The sequence below is a fragment of the Ranitomeya imitator genome, chromosome 1 (genome assembly GCF_032444005.1).
Source record: "Ranitomeya imitator isolate aRanImi1 chromosome 1, aRanImi1.pri, whole genome shotgun sequence".
NCBI lineage: Eukaryota > Metazoa > Chordata > Amphibia > Anura > Dendrobatidae > Ranitomeya > Ranitomeya imitator.
In genome coordinates this window covers 780,903,336-780,922,377 of record NC_091282.1, presented here as the reverse complement: position 1 = coordinate 780,922,377, position 19,042 = coordinate 780,903,336, and the positions used below count along the sequence as shown (strand labels likewise).

Genomic DNA, 19,042 nt, shown 5'->3' with positions numbered 1-19,042 from the left:
TACTGCTGATTTCCTACCTCTTGTAGCAGAGCCCTGGATCAGACAGTGATGTTTTCTGGCCGATGACTTTATTTCCCTTGGTTCTAGGATCTTAAGGAGAAGATGAGCCAAGAGATCGACGATCATCAGCACGAGCTCTCCGCGCTACAAGATGCTCATCGTCAGAAACTTGCGGAGATCACAAGACGGCACCGAGAGGAGTTGGGAGAATATGAGGAGCGGATCGAGGAGCTGGAGGAACAGCTGAACACTGGTCAGTGGCCTCGCACGTATAAAGGCTTAAATACCAGACGAATAGCAAAAATTAAATTGTGATTGTTTGGTATTCAAATATACAATATTATCCTACCCATCCATCACTGGAGTATATATTATGTCTGTATACCTGAGATTTTTTCATAGAAGCTATAACAACAACCTCCATTCTTTCCACTGAAAGCTGGACTAAATGCAGTTAAGATTTATATTACAAAATGCGTTGTATTTATGACTCTCCTGCTCACTCTATGGATGCAGCCATGTAAAGACATTTGTTGGTGTCTGTTCACCCCTTTCTGTATCATGTTTATATTTTAGGGGCGGCAGAAGGAACCTCTGACAACTCCAAAGTATTCGAACTGCAGAAAACCATTCTCTCCCTAGAAGCTGCAAACGCTGAATGCTCCCGGAAGATTCAGGAGTTGGAGCAGGAAGTGAGTGCTCTACATTCTCTGATATCATCCTCCGAGGAGGAGAGAAGTGTCCTGCAAATGGAGAAGGAGCTGGTGGTAAATGAGAGGAGCATCTTGTCAATGGACTATGAGAAGCTGATGTCTGACTACACAGAGCTGCAGAAATCTGGGGGTGTGGGCGGCTCAGGAGATGTCACTAACTTGAAGCAGGAGGTCCTGCGCTTACAGGAGGCATTATTTGGTAAGTACTCACCAGATATGCACAAAACTTGTACAGTGGTTGTCCAGGTGTGGGTTAAAGTAATCTGTAACTCTGCATCATGTTTAGGGCATCTATTAGATGATTATTCTGCTGTTGCGTCCCTCTGCCGTGCTTTACAACGCACCTCTGCTTGTTTATATTAATTTCAGCATGAACATGCAGAGTTGCAGTGTAAAGCATAGCAGAGGCACTTTGCCACAGTGTGACTTATTTTATCATTTTTTTTCCGTTTTCAGATGCTGAAAAAGAAATTAACAGAATGTCTCCGTCTGATCAGGTAATCGCAAGTGCAGATCACCGCATGTTTTATGAGGGAAGTCTGCTTCAATATTGAGAATCTGATTTAATTATACAGATGGATGGTGACTTGGTGCCAGAGAGTAAAGACGTGATGGAGCTAGAAAATAAGAGACTCGTATTGGAGCAGGAGGTGAAACGGCTGGTGAAACAAAAGGTGATTATAAATAGCTGTGTGTGTCAGTGCTGTGATATTATGTGGTAAAAGGGCCTGCAATAACATTGTCATCAGAAATGCCTCCTATCCATCACTAGTTGTCAGAGGTGACATTGCTAGAGATCAGCGGTGACCTTTCTGAGAATGCCTTTGTCACGGATCGCTGATCCATGGTGTCACTTATTCGTCACGTGCCTGCTCTCACACGTGACTTTGGGTTGTGCCTGCAAGGGTTAATCTATCTCCCCACTCTCCCTCCAGCATTCAACCTCTGTCCTATGGTGTAAGGGGAGCATAAATCACACACCGACCCAGGCCACACACCCGCTCATACGCGCTGCCACCACTCATCGAATACACGGGCGATGAGTCCCAGAAATAACTAATAAAAATATGTTTATCATTCATAAGGCTCACACACCTCTAGGCTATGGATTCTTTAGAACATTCAAGGTTCAACTTATTAAAGGTTTATACTTTAATAGAAAAAGGTTCAATGCTTACAATAAGAAAAAGGTATAAAATATGATAATAAAAAGACATACAACTTATGCAAAACAGTATCAAATAAACAGGAGAAAACTTACAGAAATCATCTAACTTGTAGTCTGCTTTCTGCTCCCTGAGGGGGGGTGAATGTAGTTGTGGAACACATCAGCTTTTCAGGCTGCCCTCATCATGTGAACACAATTCTCTGCAGCCTAAATTTATAACTTTGGTCTGAGGTCAGGTTTCTAGACCAGCCTCCCAGGTTAATATCATAATTGCGGTCTGTTTGATTGGGCACGGCCGCTCTACCAATGAATATATATTCTTTTCCTCTGGGACACGTGTGAAATGGTTCCCAGGGATACCTTCCCTCAGGCCACAATTTAGCATCTCCCCTCCAAGACCTCAAAGGTGTCAAGTGTTCCTTTTGTTCTTTGGCCTTAGCCAGACCCCCTGGTGAGATCTCGAGACAGAATTCTTAAGGTACCTTCACGCTAAACGATATCGCTAGCGATCCGTGACGTTGCAGCGTCCTTGCTAGCGATATCGTTCAGTTTGACACGCAGCAGCGATCAGAATCCTGCTGTGATGTCGTTGGTCGGGGCTAGAAGGCCAGAACTTTATTTGGTCGCTGGCTCTCCCGCTGACATCGCTGAATCGGCGTGTGTGACACCGATTCAGCGATGTCTTCACTGGTAACCAGGGTAAACATCGGGTTACTAAGCGCAGGGCCGCGCTTAGTAACCCGATGTTTACCCTGGTTACCATCCTAAAAGTAAAAAAAACAAACGCTTCATACATACCTTCCGCTGTCTGTCCTCCGGCGCTGTGCTTTCCTGCACTCACTGTGAGCACAGCGGCCGGAAAGCAGAGCGGTGACGTCACCGCTCTGCTTTCCGGCCGCTGTGCTCACAGCCAGTACAGAGAAGCAGAGCGCCGAGGACAGACAGCGGAAGGTAAGAATGAAGCGTTGGTTTTTTTTTACTTTTAGGATGGTAACCAGGGTAAACATCGGGTTACTAAGCGCGGCCCTGCGCTTAGTAACCCGATGTTTACCCTGGTTACCGGCATCGTTGGTCGCTGGAGAGCTGTCTGTGTGACAGCTCTCCAGCGACCAAACAGCGACGCTGCAGCGATCCGGATCGTTGTCTGGATCGCTGCAGCGTCGTTTAGTGTGAAGGTACCTTTACTCTTCCCAAGGAAGTACATATTAACACCTGGGTGCCACTGGCCTTCAGGACAGATGCTACATTATCACTAGTCACACATGTAACCCTAGACAGATGTCACTACACACATATAGATATAATATATACAGTCATGGCCAAAAGTATTTACACCCCTGAAATTCTGTCAGATAATACTCATTTTCTTCCTGAAAATGATTGCAAACACAAATTATTTGGTATTATTATCTTCATTTAATTTGTCTTAAATGAAAAAAACCCCAAAAGAATTGTCCTAAAGCCAAATTGGATATAATTCCACACAAAACATAAAAATGGGGGTGACAAAAGTATTGGCACTGTTCGAAAAAATCATGCGCTGCTTCTCTAATTTGTGTAATTATCAGCACCTGTAACTTACCTGTGGCACCTAACAGGTGTTGGCAATAACTAAATCACACTTGCAGCCAGTTGACATGGATTAAAGTTGACTCAACCTCTGTCCTGTGGCCTTGTGTGTACCACATTGAGCATGGAGAAAAGAAAGAAGACCAAAGAACTGTCTGAGGACTTGAGAAACCAAATTGTGAGGAAGCATGAGCAATCTCAAGCCCATCTCCAAAGACCTGAATGTTCCTGTGTCTACCGTGCGCAGTGTCATCAAGAAGTTTAAATCCCATGGCACTGTGGCTAACCTCCCTAGATGTGGACGGAAAAGAAAAATTGACAAGAGATTTCAACGCAAGATTGTGCGGATGTTGGATAAAGAACCTCGACTAACATCCAAACAAGTTCAAGCTGCCCTGCAGTCCGAGGGTACAACAGTGTCAACCCGTACTATCCGTCGGCATCTGAATGAAAAAGGACTGTATTGTAGGAGACCCAGGAATACCCCACTTCTTACCCCGAGACATAAAAAAGCCAGGCTGGAGTTTGCCAAAACTTACCTGAAAAAGCCTAAAACGTTTTGGAAGAATGTCCTCTGGTCAGATGGGACAAAAGTAGAGCTTTTTGGGCAAAGGCATTAACATAGTTTACAGGAGAAAAAAAGAGGCATTTAAAGAAAAGAACACTGTCCCTACAGTCCAACATGGCGGAGGTTCCCTGATGTTTTGGGGTTGCTTTGCTGCCTCTGGCACTGGACTGCTTGACCGTGTGCATGGCTTTATGAAGTCTGAAGACTACCAACAAATTTTGCAGCATAATGTAGGGCCCAGTGTGAGAAAGCTGGGTCTTCCTCAGAGGTCATGGGTCTTCCAGCAGGACAATGACCCAAAACACACTTCAAAAAGCACTAGAAAATGGTTTGAGAGAAAGCACTGGAGACTTCTAAGGTGGCCAGCAATGAGTCCAGACCTGAATCCCATAGAACACCTGTGGAGAGATCTAAAAATGGCAGTTTGGAGAAGGCACCCTTCAAATATCAGGGACCTGGAGCAGTTTGCCAAAGAAGAATGGTCTAAAATTCCAGCAGAGCATTGCAAGAAACTAATTGATGGTTACCGGAAGCGGTTGGTCGCAGTTATTTTGGCTAAAGGTTGTGCAACCAAGTATTAGGCTGAGGGTGCCAATACTTTTGTCTGGCCCATTTTTGGAGTTTTGTGTGAAATTATCAATGTTTTGCTTTTTGCTTCACTCTCTTTTGTGTTTTTTCATTTAAGACAAATTGAATGAAGATAATAATACCAAATAATGTGTTTGCAATCATTTTTAGGAAGAAAATGAGTATTATCTGACAGAATTGCAGGGGTGTCAATACTTTTGGCCATGACGGTATACGCATTTCACCACAGCCTCCTATCCATCACTAGAGATCAGCAGTGACATCACTGAGAATGCCTCCTATCCATCACTAGAGATCAGCGGTGACATCACTGAGAATGCCGCCTATCCATCACTAGAGATCAGCGGTGACATCACTGAGAATGCCGCCTATCCATCACTAGAGATCAGCGGTGACATCCCTGAGAATGCTGCCTATCCATCACTAGAGATCAGCGGTGACATCACTGAGAATGCTGCCTATCCATCAATAGAGATCAGCGGTGACATCACTGAGAATGCCTCCTATCCATCACTAGAGATCAGCGATGACGTCACTGAGAATGCCTCCTATCCTCCTATCCATCACTAGAGATCAGCGGTGACATCACTGAGAATGCCTCCTATCCATCACTAGAGATCAGCGGTGACCTCACCGAGAATGTCGCTGATCCCTTGTACTAATGCACTTGAGGTGGGGAGCTGTGCTTTGATCTGTGCTTTCCGTTCTCTTACTTCGTTTAGTATCTCAGACATGTGATGAAGAACTTCTGCATTTATTTACTTTTAATACCGGTTTTCTTCCTTTCAGGATACACTTAGGGCAGAATTGGATTTTGTGTTGGCCTCAACGGCGAACAAATCCGACTTGGAGCAACTGCAAAGAGATCTGGAAGAAAAGGAGCGAATGCTGCAGGAAAGTATTTCAGAGAAAGAGACACTTAGTGCAGAACTTGAAGAGCTGGACACACAGAATCAGGAAGCCATGCAGGTAGTCCGCTGTTCTGTGCGCTTCATGTGAAAGTGCAGCTGATTTAATTCAGATTTTTTCATCCTAAAAGTCAACCAATTTCCCCACAAAGTATGGAAAGAGGAGCTGCACTGAAGAGTTTGAAAAAATAAACTAAGAATACTGTATACTCGTGTATAAGTCAACCAGAGTATAAGCCGAGGCACCTAATTTTGCCTCAAAAAACTGGGAAATCTTACTGACTCGAGTATAAGCCGGGTATGCATTGTTCCCTAATCCCTATTCTCGTATGCATGGTTCGTCATTCCCTTCCTTGTTATGCATGGTTCCTTATCCCCATCCTTGTATGAGTGGCTCCTTATTCCAATCCATTATGGCCCCCATGAGAAAAGCAAAAAAAGAAACCCAAAAACATCCTACTTACCTTCCCTGCGCACCCTCCCAGCATCTCGTTCTGGTGCGAGCAGCACCTGCACCAGAGCAATCATATGTCCCTGCTCATTAAGGTAGTGAATATTCACCTCTCTCCACACCTATGGGAGTGGAGAGAGGTGAATATTCATTGTTAATAAGCGGGCACCCGTGAGAGCCAGTCGGGGGCTGCATCTCTAACTGAGCGCGCACTATAAGAGAAAGGAATATTCATTGCCAGAGCAGTGAATATTCATTTACCTTTAGCAGCGGGCAGAGGCTTTTGCTGTAGCCACCAGCTAATGCCTCCTGCGACCCTCTGCACCGCTGCTCCCCTCCTCCGCCGTGAATTGGGACAATGACTCGTGTATAAGCCGAGGGGGGCATTTTCAGCACTAAAAAAAGTTCTGAAAAACTATGCTTATACAAAAGTATGTATGATATATTTTTACTCTGCAGTTATGTTGAAGATATTTCTGTACCTACTTTTTTTCTGTATGGAACGAAAACCATGCAAATACTGCAGCATGTCAGGGGTAGTTTGCAATGGACAGCTATAAATGGGTTTGGCCAATGGGTTTTTGGTAATTTTCTAACACAAGGGGTTAATGTTTTGAGGAGTTCCCCTTTATTGCTTACTGAATTCTGTGCTTCCTAGTCTCTTAACATTTTCCGTAACTTGTCTTTCAGCACCTGATGCTTATGAAGGAACAGTTATTGAAACAGAAAAATGAGGCAGAGACCCAAATTGATGATTTTACAGAGAAGCTGAAAAGGGAAAAGGAGAAAATGTTAAAAACTCTCTCAGAGAACAGCAACTTATTACAGGAGCTGGAGTCTGAAAAAGAAACCCACAGTGACCTGCAGATGAGCAAACAGCAGCTGGAGGCCCAGGTTATTAAGATGATGGAGAGACTGACGCTTTTGGAAGCCACCAATAACGGCCTCCTCATGGAGAATAAGGAACGTGAAGCAACTCTGAACCAAGTCAAAGAAGAATTGGCCACGACCAAAGAGAACTCGGAAGCGAGACGTGAAAATCAGAATAACGGAGAAAGAGAATCAGAGATTGTAAAACTTTTTAACCAACTTTCAGAAGTGAAGCAGATGAAGGACGACCTAGAGAAAGAAATCTGTGACCTCAAGATGGAAAATGAGATGCTGCTGTCAACTCAAGAACAGGCCACACAACGGCTGCAGGATGTCAGTGCTCAAAGTGGAAAAGATTCTTTGGAGAAACAGACGGTGATCGAGGCTTTACGGATGGAAAAAGGGCGACTGGAGATGGAATCAAATAAGCTGGAGAACCTACTGCTTGAACAGGCTCAAAAGTACGAACGCACCATCAGTGAACTATCCAACGCACAAAAATTGGACACCTCCGCCCTGCACCGTGAGCATGAGCGCCTGGTTAAGCTCAATCAGGAGAAGGATTTCCAGATAGCAGAAAGCAAGAGGTCCTTAGAGCGAATGGAAACCGACAGTGAAGAAACCAAGGAGATGCTGATGAGTACGTTAGAAGGACAGAAGCAGCTGACCGAACTGATCCAAGAGAAGGAGACCTTCATACACGAGCTTAAAGAAAAGAACTTGGAGATGCAGAATGAGCTGGACCTGCGTGGGAAAGCATCAAAAGAGTGCGATGTGTTGAAACAAATCATTGAGGACAAGGAGAAGATGCTGGCCTCCATGAAAGAAGACAACAGCCACCTTAAAGAGGAGATTGAGAGATTGAAGGATCAGCAGAGCCGCCTGCAGCCAGTGGTGGAACCGAAGACATTAGATATCATCACTGAACTAGAGGCCGAGATAACGCAACTAACTAAAGTGCAAAATAATTACGAGGAAGAGCTGATTCTACAGAGGAAAGCAGTGGAGAAGCAGAATCGGAGCTCTGTTCAGTTCCAGAAATCTTTGCAGGAAAAGGTTAAGGAAATGGATGAAATTAAGATGCACCATAAGGAGATGGTGGACACTTATGAGAAGCTCCTGTCAGAGAAAGACAGCGATATCTCCAGTCTGCAGCAGACGAACGAACTGATCAGCTCCCAGCTACAGAATGAGCATCTTATCCAAACAGATTCCTCGATCATCCTCCACGATACCAAGACACAGAACCTTAATAACAGTGATAACGGGACGGAGAAACATGACCTGTCCAAAGTGGAGATCGAACAGCTGGTGAAAGGCATGAAAGAGAAAGAGATGGAAATTAAAATTTTGAACGAAAAGAACGTCACCTTGACTAAGCAGATTGACCAGCTGTCCAAAGACGAAGTCGGGAAGCTCACTCAGATTATCCAGCAGAAAGACCTGGAGATACAAAACCTTCATGCCCGAGTATCCGCTGTCAATTACATGCAAGATGTAGTGTATCTACAGCAGCAGTTACAAGCGTATGCTATGGAGAGGGAGCAGGTCTTGGCCGTCCTGAGCGAGAAAACGAGGGAGAACAGTCAACTACGGACAGAATACCACAAAATGATGGATGTTGTGGCAGCCAAAGAGTCAGCCCTCTTGAAACTCCAAGAAGAAAACCAGAGACTCTCTCGCAGCCAAGAAGGTAGTACACAAGACATGTTCAGAGAGACCATTCAAAACCTGTCAAGGATCATTCGAGAAAAAGACATTGAGATCGACGCCTTGAGCCAGAAATGTCAGACCTTGCTGACCGTCCTTCAGGCGTCCAGCTCAGAGAGCGGCAATGAAATGGGAAGTGTCAACAGTAATCAGTTCGAGGAGCTGCTGCAGGAAAGAGACAAACTGAAGCAACAGGTGAAGAAGATGGACGAATGGAAGCAGCAGGTGATGACCACCGTGCAGAACATGCAGCACGAGTCGGCTCACCTGCAGGAGGAGCTGCACAAACTTCAGGGTCAGATACGTCTAGATAGCGATTCCAACTCAAGGCTACAAGTGGATTACATCAGCCTGATCCAGAGCTACGAGCACAATGAGAAGAAGCTGAAGGGTCTAGGCGTAGAGATAAGTAATGTACAAAACAGTATTGGAGAACTGAATGACACGAAAGAGCTAATTCTTGGACAACTGCAGGCGAGTCAATGTGCTGCCATGCCCGAAATCGATCATCAGTCGGTCGCTTCTTCTGATTTGAAAGATGATCAAGTGACCAAGGTTCTCCAGGATTATGAGCAGCTAAAATTCCAGATACAACAGAAAGACTCGACCATCAGGACGCTGCAGGAAAATAACCAGCGCTTGTCCAACTCCATGGCCCTAACTTCCGAGGAAGGCCGCAGGAGCCAGGAAGAGACTGTTCTGGAGCTCAGGCAGGTGAAGGAGAGGAGTGAACTCCTGCAGAAGTCGCTGAAAGAAAAGGACATATTGATAAAGACCAAAGGAGACAAGTTAAACTCAGTCACCGAAAACCTGAGGAACAAAGAGAATGAGAACGAGCTCCTGAGACAAGCGGTCACCAACCTTAAAGAGAGGACCCTGATCCTGGAACTGGACATCAGCAAGTTAAAGGAGGAGAATGAGAAGGTGATGGCCAAAGGGAAGGAGAAGGAAAGTGAATTCCGAGCTCTGCATGAAACCAACATGCAATTCTCAATGCTGCTGCGTGAGAAGGAATTCGAGACCAACGCCATGAGGGAAAAGTCCTCAGCCCTCGAGAATCTTCTAAAGGAGAAGGAGCAGGTTGGTTGCAGAAAGTTTCATTTCTTCTCTATTCACTTCTAAAGCTAAATTCAGATTTGCCCTCGTCTCTGTAAGTAGAGAGATGTTAGGAAGTGGATGTGACTAGAGGAATTAACACTTCTGAGAAATGCCTGAAACGTGCTCCTGTAATAACATGACTGATGCATATGCCTGCAACCTTTAGGCAGTGTTCGTCTGTAGCCAAACCATGCTGGACCCTGAGATCCAAGACCAAAACATTTATAGATTGCGTTTTAGCCATTGAAGAAAATGGCTCCATAAAAACTTGAACAAGCTGTCATCAAGGTATCGTGTTAAAACATTGGAGCTGCATTGATGACTCTTTCCTTATTTTTCAGGGCAAGGCCGGAGAGTTGAACCATTTGTTGAACGAGGTGAAATCCATGCAGGAGAAAGCCATTGTGTTCCAGCACGAAAGGGACCAGGTGATGCTGGCACTCAAGCAGAAGCAGATGGAGAGTGTCGCCCTGCAAAATGAGGTTAGTGACCCCTGAAAGATGTGGAAAACCTTGCAAACCCTGCAATTGTCCAAAGTCACATTATATACAGTCGTCGGGAGAAGAAGGAAGGGCGGAGGAGTCTGAAGGAACGACATTGATATCTATAACGGTCTGGAGGAGACAAGTGACAAGATGGGTTTGGAAGAGATGACGTGTGTATAGATCAGTCTGGAAGAGGGTACAGAGGGGTCTACAAGGGTCTGGAGCATGGGATAGGTGTCTAAATGGGTCTGGAAAAGGACAGGTGTCTAAAAGGGTCTAGTTAAGGGGACTGGTGTTTAGAGAGGTAGGAAAGAGGGGACAAAGACATCTGGAAAATAGGAAAGTTGTCTAGAGGGCTCCAGAGAAGGAGGTGGACAGTAGATTATGCAGTGGTCAAAAAGAGGAGACAATCCATTATAAGCAAATTGTACTGCAGGGTGATACATGTTACTGCACTGATACATTGTAACAAACTATCAGGACAGCAGTCAGGTTTCCACAGTGATGTATTTTACTCGCAGAAATGTTCCAGACTTGAATCCATTTGTAGCAAACTCTCAGCTGTGAGCTTAGTATTGGGTCAAAAAAGATTTTTTCTCATTGGATATAGACAATAATATACAGCAAACAGAGATTTTGGAAATAGTTTAGGATTAAATTGCAATGTTATTTATATGTGCAGAACTTTCCATATCACTTGTATCAGTCACAGCAGTACAAGTGTCTTTAATTTCTACCAGCACTGCGTTTTCACATCCTCCAATTTTTTTTTTTTTAAATCATTTTCTACTCTGTTTCCAGGTCCAACATTTACGGGAAAAGGAGCAGCGTCTGAACCAGGAACTTGAGCGTCTGCGCAGTCACCTGTTGGAGTTGGAGGACTCTTACACCCGCGAGGCACTGGCAGCAGAGGACCGAGAAACCGAGCTGAAGAAGAAGCTGGCTGTTCTGGAGGAGAGACTACTGTCATCCTCCTCCGCGGTGGAGATTGCCAGGTGACACCCAGCCTCTGTATAACCCCCTACCCCTGTGTATGTGTCCTGGTACTGTCCCACCTTTTACTGATTGCGTATATATGTATATTGATTCCGCAGTCATCAAGCCTCTATGCAGGTGGACTCATTACAGGAGCAGCTGAACATCATCTCCAGGCAGAGAGATGAAGCTGTAATGCAGTTTAATATGTCTCAGGAGCAGGTCAAGCAATACGCAGTGTCCCTCAGCAACCTGCAGATGGTGCTAGAGCAGTTCCAGCAAGGTAAGCCCATCTGTACAAACCCAACCATCTCCCTTCTGCCTTACCACTAATGAGCAAACAAAGCTTAGAGTTCTGTAATTTGATTTGTGTTGTATGTGAGGAATAATTTCTTAAATATTTTCCAGATTTCTGCTTTCTGTCAGTGAATGAGGTCTGCATCAAGACAGATATTCAGCCTCTAAATCTGATCAGTGAACATCTCCCTTTCCTGACAGCAAGCTGTGATCTTGAACGTTTTGAGAAATCAGGAATTTTAAGAATATTTGTAGTCTTTGTTCATGCTTTTATTGCAGAGACCCCTTTTTATGTGAAGCTAGAGTATAAAGTAATACATGGGGTGTGTCCTGTAACTGCAGTTTTGTTTGCATCTCTCAGAGGAGAAGGCAATGTATACAGCGGAGTTAGAGAGGCACAAGAAGCAGAGTGCCGAGTTCAGGCAGAAGGTGGAGAAACTGGAGGATAAAGTGCTGTCACTTCAGGTAAGAAGATGCACCAGCAGAATATTGAGTGCAGCTCTGGATTATAATACAGGATGTAACTCAGGATCAGTAATGTATGTACACAGTGACTGCACCAGCAGAATAGTGAGTGCAGCTCTGGAGTATAATACAGGATATAACTCAGGATCAGTAATGTATGTACACAGTCACTGCACCAGCAGAATAGTGAGTGCAGCTCTGGGGTATAATACAGTAACTCATTAATATTATGGACCCCAAAAAATTATGTAAATTCTACAGGGTTTATAATCTTGATCATGTTAAAAATCCATATGTCTACAATAGCTGATGTACAATGGTTCAATTGCTGCTCCACACTGCAGTCATTTTCATCTTTATTGAATCAATAAAATCTTTGCTCTAGGAAAGTTTAGATGAAGCAAACTGTGCCCTGGAGGCGGCCTCACGACTTACAGAGCAACTGGACCTGAAAGAGGAGCAAATCGAGGAGCTGAGGAGGCACGGTGAGGGCATTAGGTTACCCATTTCTGAATACTGCTTTGCTTTGTTTCTGATAAGCAGGGAAGGGGCGCTGCCAATGGAAATACAAAATGGTACTGCGCTGATTATACACTCTTTTTTTTTTTTTTTTTTTTTGTTTAAATAGTTTTTTATTGAAAGCAAATGTGAACAATACAATTTATGCATTTTCCAGTATTTTGCAAAATTTTAACATTTTCCAAGCCCCCAACAATCCCAACAAAACCCAACCCCCCCCTCCCCTGACAGCTCATACCCAGTTATACTTTTGTTACCAGTATTGATGGTTCTTTGAGCCATTTGACTCACTTATGTCCGCTTGTTCCTCTAGCACTCTCTTCCTTTCAGAGGCCCTCATCCTCCCATTTCCCATAACTACTCATCCCAGCTCGAGCCACGGAGACCACATTTTGTCAAATGTTTCTATTTTCCCACGTCTTTTATAGACCCCCTTTTCCAAATTGAGACCATATTTAACATAATTCAGGAATTCACCCCTTGTAGGCGGTTCCTCTTTGATCCAGTTCCTTGCTATTACCTTCCTTGCCATATATAATAGCCTAGCTATTGCTATCTTCCAGGTGTTATCCACTCTGATTTCCTCTACATGTCCCAGTATACACACTATCGGATCCCTCGGCACTCTGCATTTATACGCCCCTTCCACACGGCTCATTACCACCAACCAGAAAGCAACCAGTCTTGGACATGTCCACATCATGTGGTATATTCCTGCATTCTCAGTCCCACATCTCGGGCATTCGGAGTCAGCACGCAACCCCGCTCTGTGCAACACTTCCGGTGATTTATAGACTCTGTGCAAGATGTACAGCTGCGATAGTCTGTACGGCTCACTCAGTGACACTCGTGGAACCCACTCCAACACCGACTCCCAGGTTTCATCCTCCATTGGGCCTAAATCTCTTTCCCATTTCGCTCTCGCTTTTAAAGGGAAGTCTAGCAGATGTGCATGTAGAAGGTCCTTATAAAGGGTGGTAATGATTCCCCTTGTGGACCCTTCCCCACACACGTATTCCAGAACTATGTCCTCCTGGATCTCAATACCACCACCCTTGTTCTGAGCTTTAAAAGCATGTTTCATCTGAGCATATTGATATTCCCCAGTCGGTCTCAGTCCAAACTCCCCTTGCAGCTGCGAAAAGGACTTTAATCCTTGTTGTTGAATTATCTGAGCCACCAAGTGGATTCCTTTGGCCTGCCACTCCGCCAGCACTCCAAGGGCCGCAAACTCAACCAAATTATTATTAAACCATATCGGTGTAAATTTAGTCAGCCCCGTGACCCCCCGAATCTGTCGCAGTCTGGTCCATAATTTATATATCAAAAACATAGTTGGGTATAATTTCCCCAATGCATCCAAGGAACCATCCTCCAGACACTGCGCTACCGGTCGTCGGTCCGTCATCCCCTCCATCAAGTGCTGTACCGCACTGGAAGACGCCTCCCGCGCCCAGCCCTTCAAATGTTGGCTCTGGGCTGCAAGAAAATATAACTCAGGATTAGGTAAAGCCAATCCTCCATCTTCCTTGGGTCGCTGAAGCGTCTCCAGGCGAATACGTGGGCACCGCCTCCCCCATATCAGACTTCTAAATAGAGCATTAATCTGCCGGAATTTCCCACGTGGAATCCAAACTGGCGCATTATGTAGGACGTAGAGTAATTTGGGCATCACAACCATTTTAATGAGATTAACCCTACCTACCACCGATAAGTGTAATTTATTCCACGCATCCACTTTTGCTTTAAGAGCGCCCATGAGAGGTGTCAAATTCCTATATAAAAACTCTGTAACTGGCATCGAGATCCATATTCCCAGGTATTTGAAAAGGGATACTACCTTAAGCCGCCCCTCTCCCAATGGCTCACTTCTACTCTCCTCCACCTCATCCACCTCAAAGAGGACCGATTTATCCCAGTTTATCCTCAATCCCGATAAGTCTCCAAATTTCCCAACGATCTCGATAGCCCTCTTCAAGGCTTCATCCGGGTCCGCCAGGAACAGTAAGATGTCATCTGCATATAATGCAATCTTCTCCTCCACACTCCCATATCTGAACCCAGGGACCTCATCCGATTGCCGGATCTTGGCGGCCAGTGGCTCCACAGCTAAGGCAAACAGAAGGGGCGACAGTGGGCAACCCTGCCTCGTACCTCTGGCCAGCTTTATAGGCTGAGAAAGCTCCCCATTCACTCTAATTCTAGCTGTTGGTAGTGAGTATAACAGTTGAGTCCACGCCACAAATTGCGGGCCAATACCCATACATTTCAACACCCGCCAGAGATATCCCCACTCCACACTGTCAAACGCCTTATGGGCATCCAAGGATGCAATAACCCTTCGGCCACAATTGTCAGACTTCAGCTGCAGGTTCATATGCAGCCTCCGCAGATTAACCGCTGTAGATCTGTCAGGCATAAAACCAGATTGATCCGGATGTACAAGGTTAGCAATGACGCTGGACAAACGGGTAGCTAACACCTTGGCCAAGAGCTTGACATCGATGGTTAACAGAGAGATTGGCCGATATGACTCAGGCTTCCCCAGATCCTTATCCTCCTTCGGAATAACCACTATATTAGCCTCCCTCATAGATGCTGGGAGAAACCCTTGGCATCCAGCCTCCTCCAGTACTAACTTTAATCTGGGAATCAGCACTTCCTCCAAACTTTTATAGATTTCGGCTGGTAACCCATCAACCCCAGGTGCCTTCCCATTGGCCATAGACTTCAGCGCCCGACTCAGTTCCTCCTCGGTGATAGGGGCATCGAGGCTCACCCTATCCTCCTCACTCAATTTCGGAAGACCCAGACTCTCAAGGAAAGTCTCCGTTTCTCCGGCTGACTCATTGACCTTGGAGGAATATAAGTCCGCGTAAAAGTCCGCAAAGACCTTTATAATATCCGGTGTTTCAGATACCCTGCTCCCCCCATCCGAAACCAACGAGTGTACATACGAGGTACTACGCTGAGCCGCGGCTACCACCGATAGCATGTGTCCAACTGTCTCTCCCTCCTGAAAATAAGCCACCCTCTGAAACTCCCGCTTCCTTTCAGCTTTCCCCAGCAGAATCTTTTCCATACAATTTTGCGCTGTTCTCAATCTTTTCTCTGCCTCGGAAGTCCCCAGCACAACCATCTCGTCCTCCGCGGCTTTCAGCTCCTCCAACGCCACTCTCTCCGCTTCCCTCGTCTTCCTCTTACACCTACTAATGTCTCTAAATAGTAACCCTCTCAGGTACGCTTTCATTGCATCCCAAACGGTTAGAGCATCTGTACTCCCATCATTTAACGCAAAGAATTCCGTCACCTCCTTCCCTATACCGTCCAAGTCAATGCTCTGTAACCAGTTAGGATGGATCTTCCATTCTCTCCCGCTTGCGGTCCGTGTCCCCAACAACCTAACCTCTACCTCAATTGGACTATGATCCGAAAGGGCCCTCGGCAGATAACGCACCTCCCCCACCATTGTGTCCAACAGGCGATTACCCAGTGCCATATCAATTCTGGATAGCGTAGCATGAGCCGGTGAATAGCACGAGTATCCTCTCTCCCCAACATGTCTGACTCTCCATAGATCAATCATGCCTAATTCACGCACATAGGTTCCAAATGTTGTAGTGTGCCCCTCCGACCTATTCTGGGTGTTCTTATTTTTATCCCAAAAGTCATCGCATATATTGTTCAAATCCCCAATAATTAAGATTGGCAGTGGTTCCCATCGTCCCACCCTCTCCAATACCTCCCTGATCTTCTTACTTGAATATGGAGGTGGAATATACATTGCCGCAACGCACAATCTCACTCCATACAATATACATTGTATCACCACATACTGACCCTCAGCATCCACGCATACTTTCACCTCTTCATATTGCACTCCCACCGGCACCAACACTGACACACCTCTTGAGTACGTCGAAAAGGTAGAATGATACCCCTTCTGTATCCAACGTCTATTCAGTACGTCCACTTTCTCCTGTATCAAGTGCGTCTCTAGCAAGCATATCATAGAAGCCCGTTGATCCTTCGCATACTGCAAGCTCGCAGCTCTCCTAGACTTATCCGCCAGGCCTCTCACATTCCAGCTCAATATCTTAAAGCGGTCCCCTATTATGTGACTCATCATCTTTAGTTGTGTCGTTACTCCCGGTTCTGAGCTGTCTAACTTCCCTTCCCACCCTCACCCCACTCCCCCCTCCCCCACACCCCCCAATACTATACATTCTGCCTCTTATCAAGAGTGGGGCACCATCACCCATTGCGAACACTCTTGTTAACGTTACCTTCTCCTTCCGCCTCCCGCTACCGTTTATAACAGAATTCGGCGCAATTCTTAGAAGAACAATATAATTGAACCTGTATTGTATTACAACTGCAAGAAACTAAATAAACTTTTAGTACGCTGCACACCCTTCCTCCCTCGTACTTCTCCGCCGCATCAGCACTCCCAGTGCTTTCCCTGAGTAATATCCAACTCCACCCTCCAACCTTCACATTTCAATTACCAGTGTACTGTCAATCAATCTCTTTTTTTCCCCCCTTTTTGAAAGATTTAAGATATCTCCCGACCAACCCGCCTCACATTTTCAATCTCCTTTCCCTTTAAGTTTTTTAGCGTTAAGATCTATCCACTGGGTAGCGTCCTCCGGCGTCTGGAAAAAATGAATCTTATCCAACGCTACCACTCTCAGTCGTGCCGGAAACATCATGGAGTATTGGGGTCTGGGGGAAAATGTGTGTAAATGGGTTAGTAACTGGCTTAGTGATAGAAAGCAGAGGGTGGTTATAAATGGTATAGTCTCTAACTGGGTCGCTGTGACCAGTGGGGTACCGCAGGGGTCAGTATTGGGACCTGTTCTCTTCAACATATTCATTAATGATCTGGTAGAAGGTTTACACAGTAAAATATCGATATTTGCAGATGATACAAAACTATGTAAAGCAGTTAATACAAGAGAAGATAGTATTCTGCTACAGATGGATCTGGATAAGTTGGAAACTTGGGCTGAAAGGTGGCAGATGAGGTTTAACAATGATAAATGTAAGGTTATACACATGGGAAGAGGGAATCAATATCACCATTACACACTGAACGGGAAACCACTGGGTAAATCTGACAGGGAGAAGGACTTGGGGATCCTAGTTAATGATAAACTTACCTGGAGCAGCCAGTGCCAGGCAGCAGCTGCCAAGGCAAACAGGATCATGGGGTGCATTAAAAGAGGTCTGGATACACATGATGAGAGCATTATACTGCCTCTGTACAAATCCCTAGTTAGACCGCACATGGAGTACTGTGTCCAGTTTTGGGCACCGGTGCTCAGGAAGGATATAATGGAACTAGAGAGAGTACAAAGGAGGGCAACAAAATTAATAAAGGGGATGGGAGAACTACAATACCCAGATAGATTAGCGAAATTAGGATTATTTAGTCTAGAAAAAAGACGACTGAGGGGCGATCTAATAACCATGTATAAGTATATAAGGGGACAATACAAATATCTCGCTGAGGATCTGTTTATACCAAGGAAGGTGACGGGCACAAGGGGGCATTCTTTGCGTCTGGAGGAGAGAAGGTTTTTCCACCAACATAGAAGAGGATTCTTTACTGTTAGGGCAGTGAGAATCTGGAATTGCTTGCCTGAGGAGGTGGTGATGGCGAACTCAGTCGAGGGGTTCAAGAGAGGCCTGGATGTCTTCCTGGAGCAGAACAATATTGTATCATACAATTATTAGGTTCTGTAGAAGGACGTAGATCTGGGTATTTATTATGATGGAATATAGGCTGAACTGGATGGACAAATGTCTTTTTTCGGCCTTACTAACTATGTTACTATGTTACTATGTTACTATGTATTGCACTCCCAGTTCTCTCAGCCGTCTCTTGATACCCGTGAACATCATCCGTTGTTTCTGTACCAGGGCGGAATAGTCAGGGTAAATAGCAATTCTTTGACCTCCAATTGTCAGATCCGTCATGTCTCTAGCCTTCCTCAGGATAATGTCTCTGTCTCTGTAGTTTAGGATTTTGGCAAGCACGGTACGGGGACTTGCTCCAGGGACAGGTGGTTTCGGTGGGACCCTGTGGGCTCTCTCTACCGCAAATACTTTTGTCAGTGCTGCATCACCAAAGGTCTCAAGGAGCCAGCTTTCAATATACTCCGTGGGATTCCTCCCCTCAGTTTTTTCAGGGACACCCACTATACGAATGTTATTTCTTCTGGACCTATTCTCCAGATCCTCATTTTTTGCAGCTAGCTCCGATATTGTTTGAGCAAACTTCCTCTCCGCTTTCTGCAGCTGCACTATATGGTCTTCTGCAGTGCTCACTCTTTCCTCCACAGCCCCCACACGTTTGTCAATCTTCTGCAGGGCTGCATTTATCTGGGCTGTATCCCCTTTAACCTCCTGTATCTGCTGGGTCAGGGATTGTTTGCAGGATGATACCAGTGCAAAGACATCTCTAAGGGTGGGCTCTGCTCCTGACTCCTTATCTTCAGGTCCCCCCGCTACCACCGCCATGTCACCATCCCCACTCTCCTGTTGTACCTCCTGCTCCTCTGCTGGGCTTTCCTCCTCTCCTTCTGTGTCTGTGTCCCCTCCGGCGTCCTCCTCTGCTTTTCCTGTGTTCCCTGCGGCTTCCACTCTAGCAAAC

General features: G+C 45.5%; 1 protein-coding gene across 1 annotated transcript in view; it reads left to right on the top strand.

Moving 5' to 3' along the window:
• TRIP11 (thyroid hormone receptor interactor 11) overlaps window positions 1-19,042 on the top strand; it is a 93,146-nt gene that overhangs the window by 22,497 nt on the left and 51,607 nt on the right. The window contains exons 6-16 of the mRNA XM_069736834.1: window positions 88-253; window positions 577-912; window positions 1,170-1,210; window positions 1,289-1,387; window positions 5,396-5,575; window positions 6,656-9,625; window positions 9,985-10,125; window positions 10,930-11,123; window positions 11,223-11,386; window positions 11,762-11,865; window positions 12,251-12,350. Coding sequence (XP_069592935.1) covers window positions 88-253; window positions 577-912; window positions 1,170-1,210; window positions 1,289-1,387; window positions 5,396-5,575; window positions 6,656-9,625; window positions 9,985-10,125; window positions 10,930-11,123; window positions 11,223-11,386; window positions 11,762-11,865; window positions 12,251-12,350 — 4,495 coding nt within the window. The remainder of the gene's footprint in view (window positions 1-87; window positions 254-576; window positions 913-1,169; window positions 1,211-1,288; window positions 1,388-5,395; window positions 5,576-6,655; window positions 9,626-9,984; window positions 10,126-10,929; window positions 11,124-11,222; window positions 11,387-11,761; window positions 11,866-12,250; window positions 12,351-19,042) is intronic.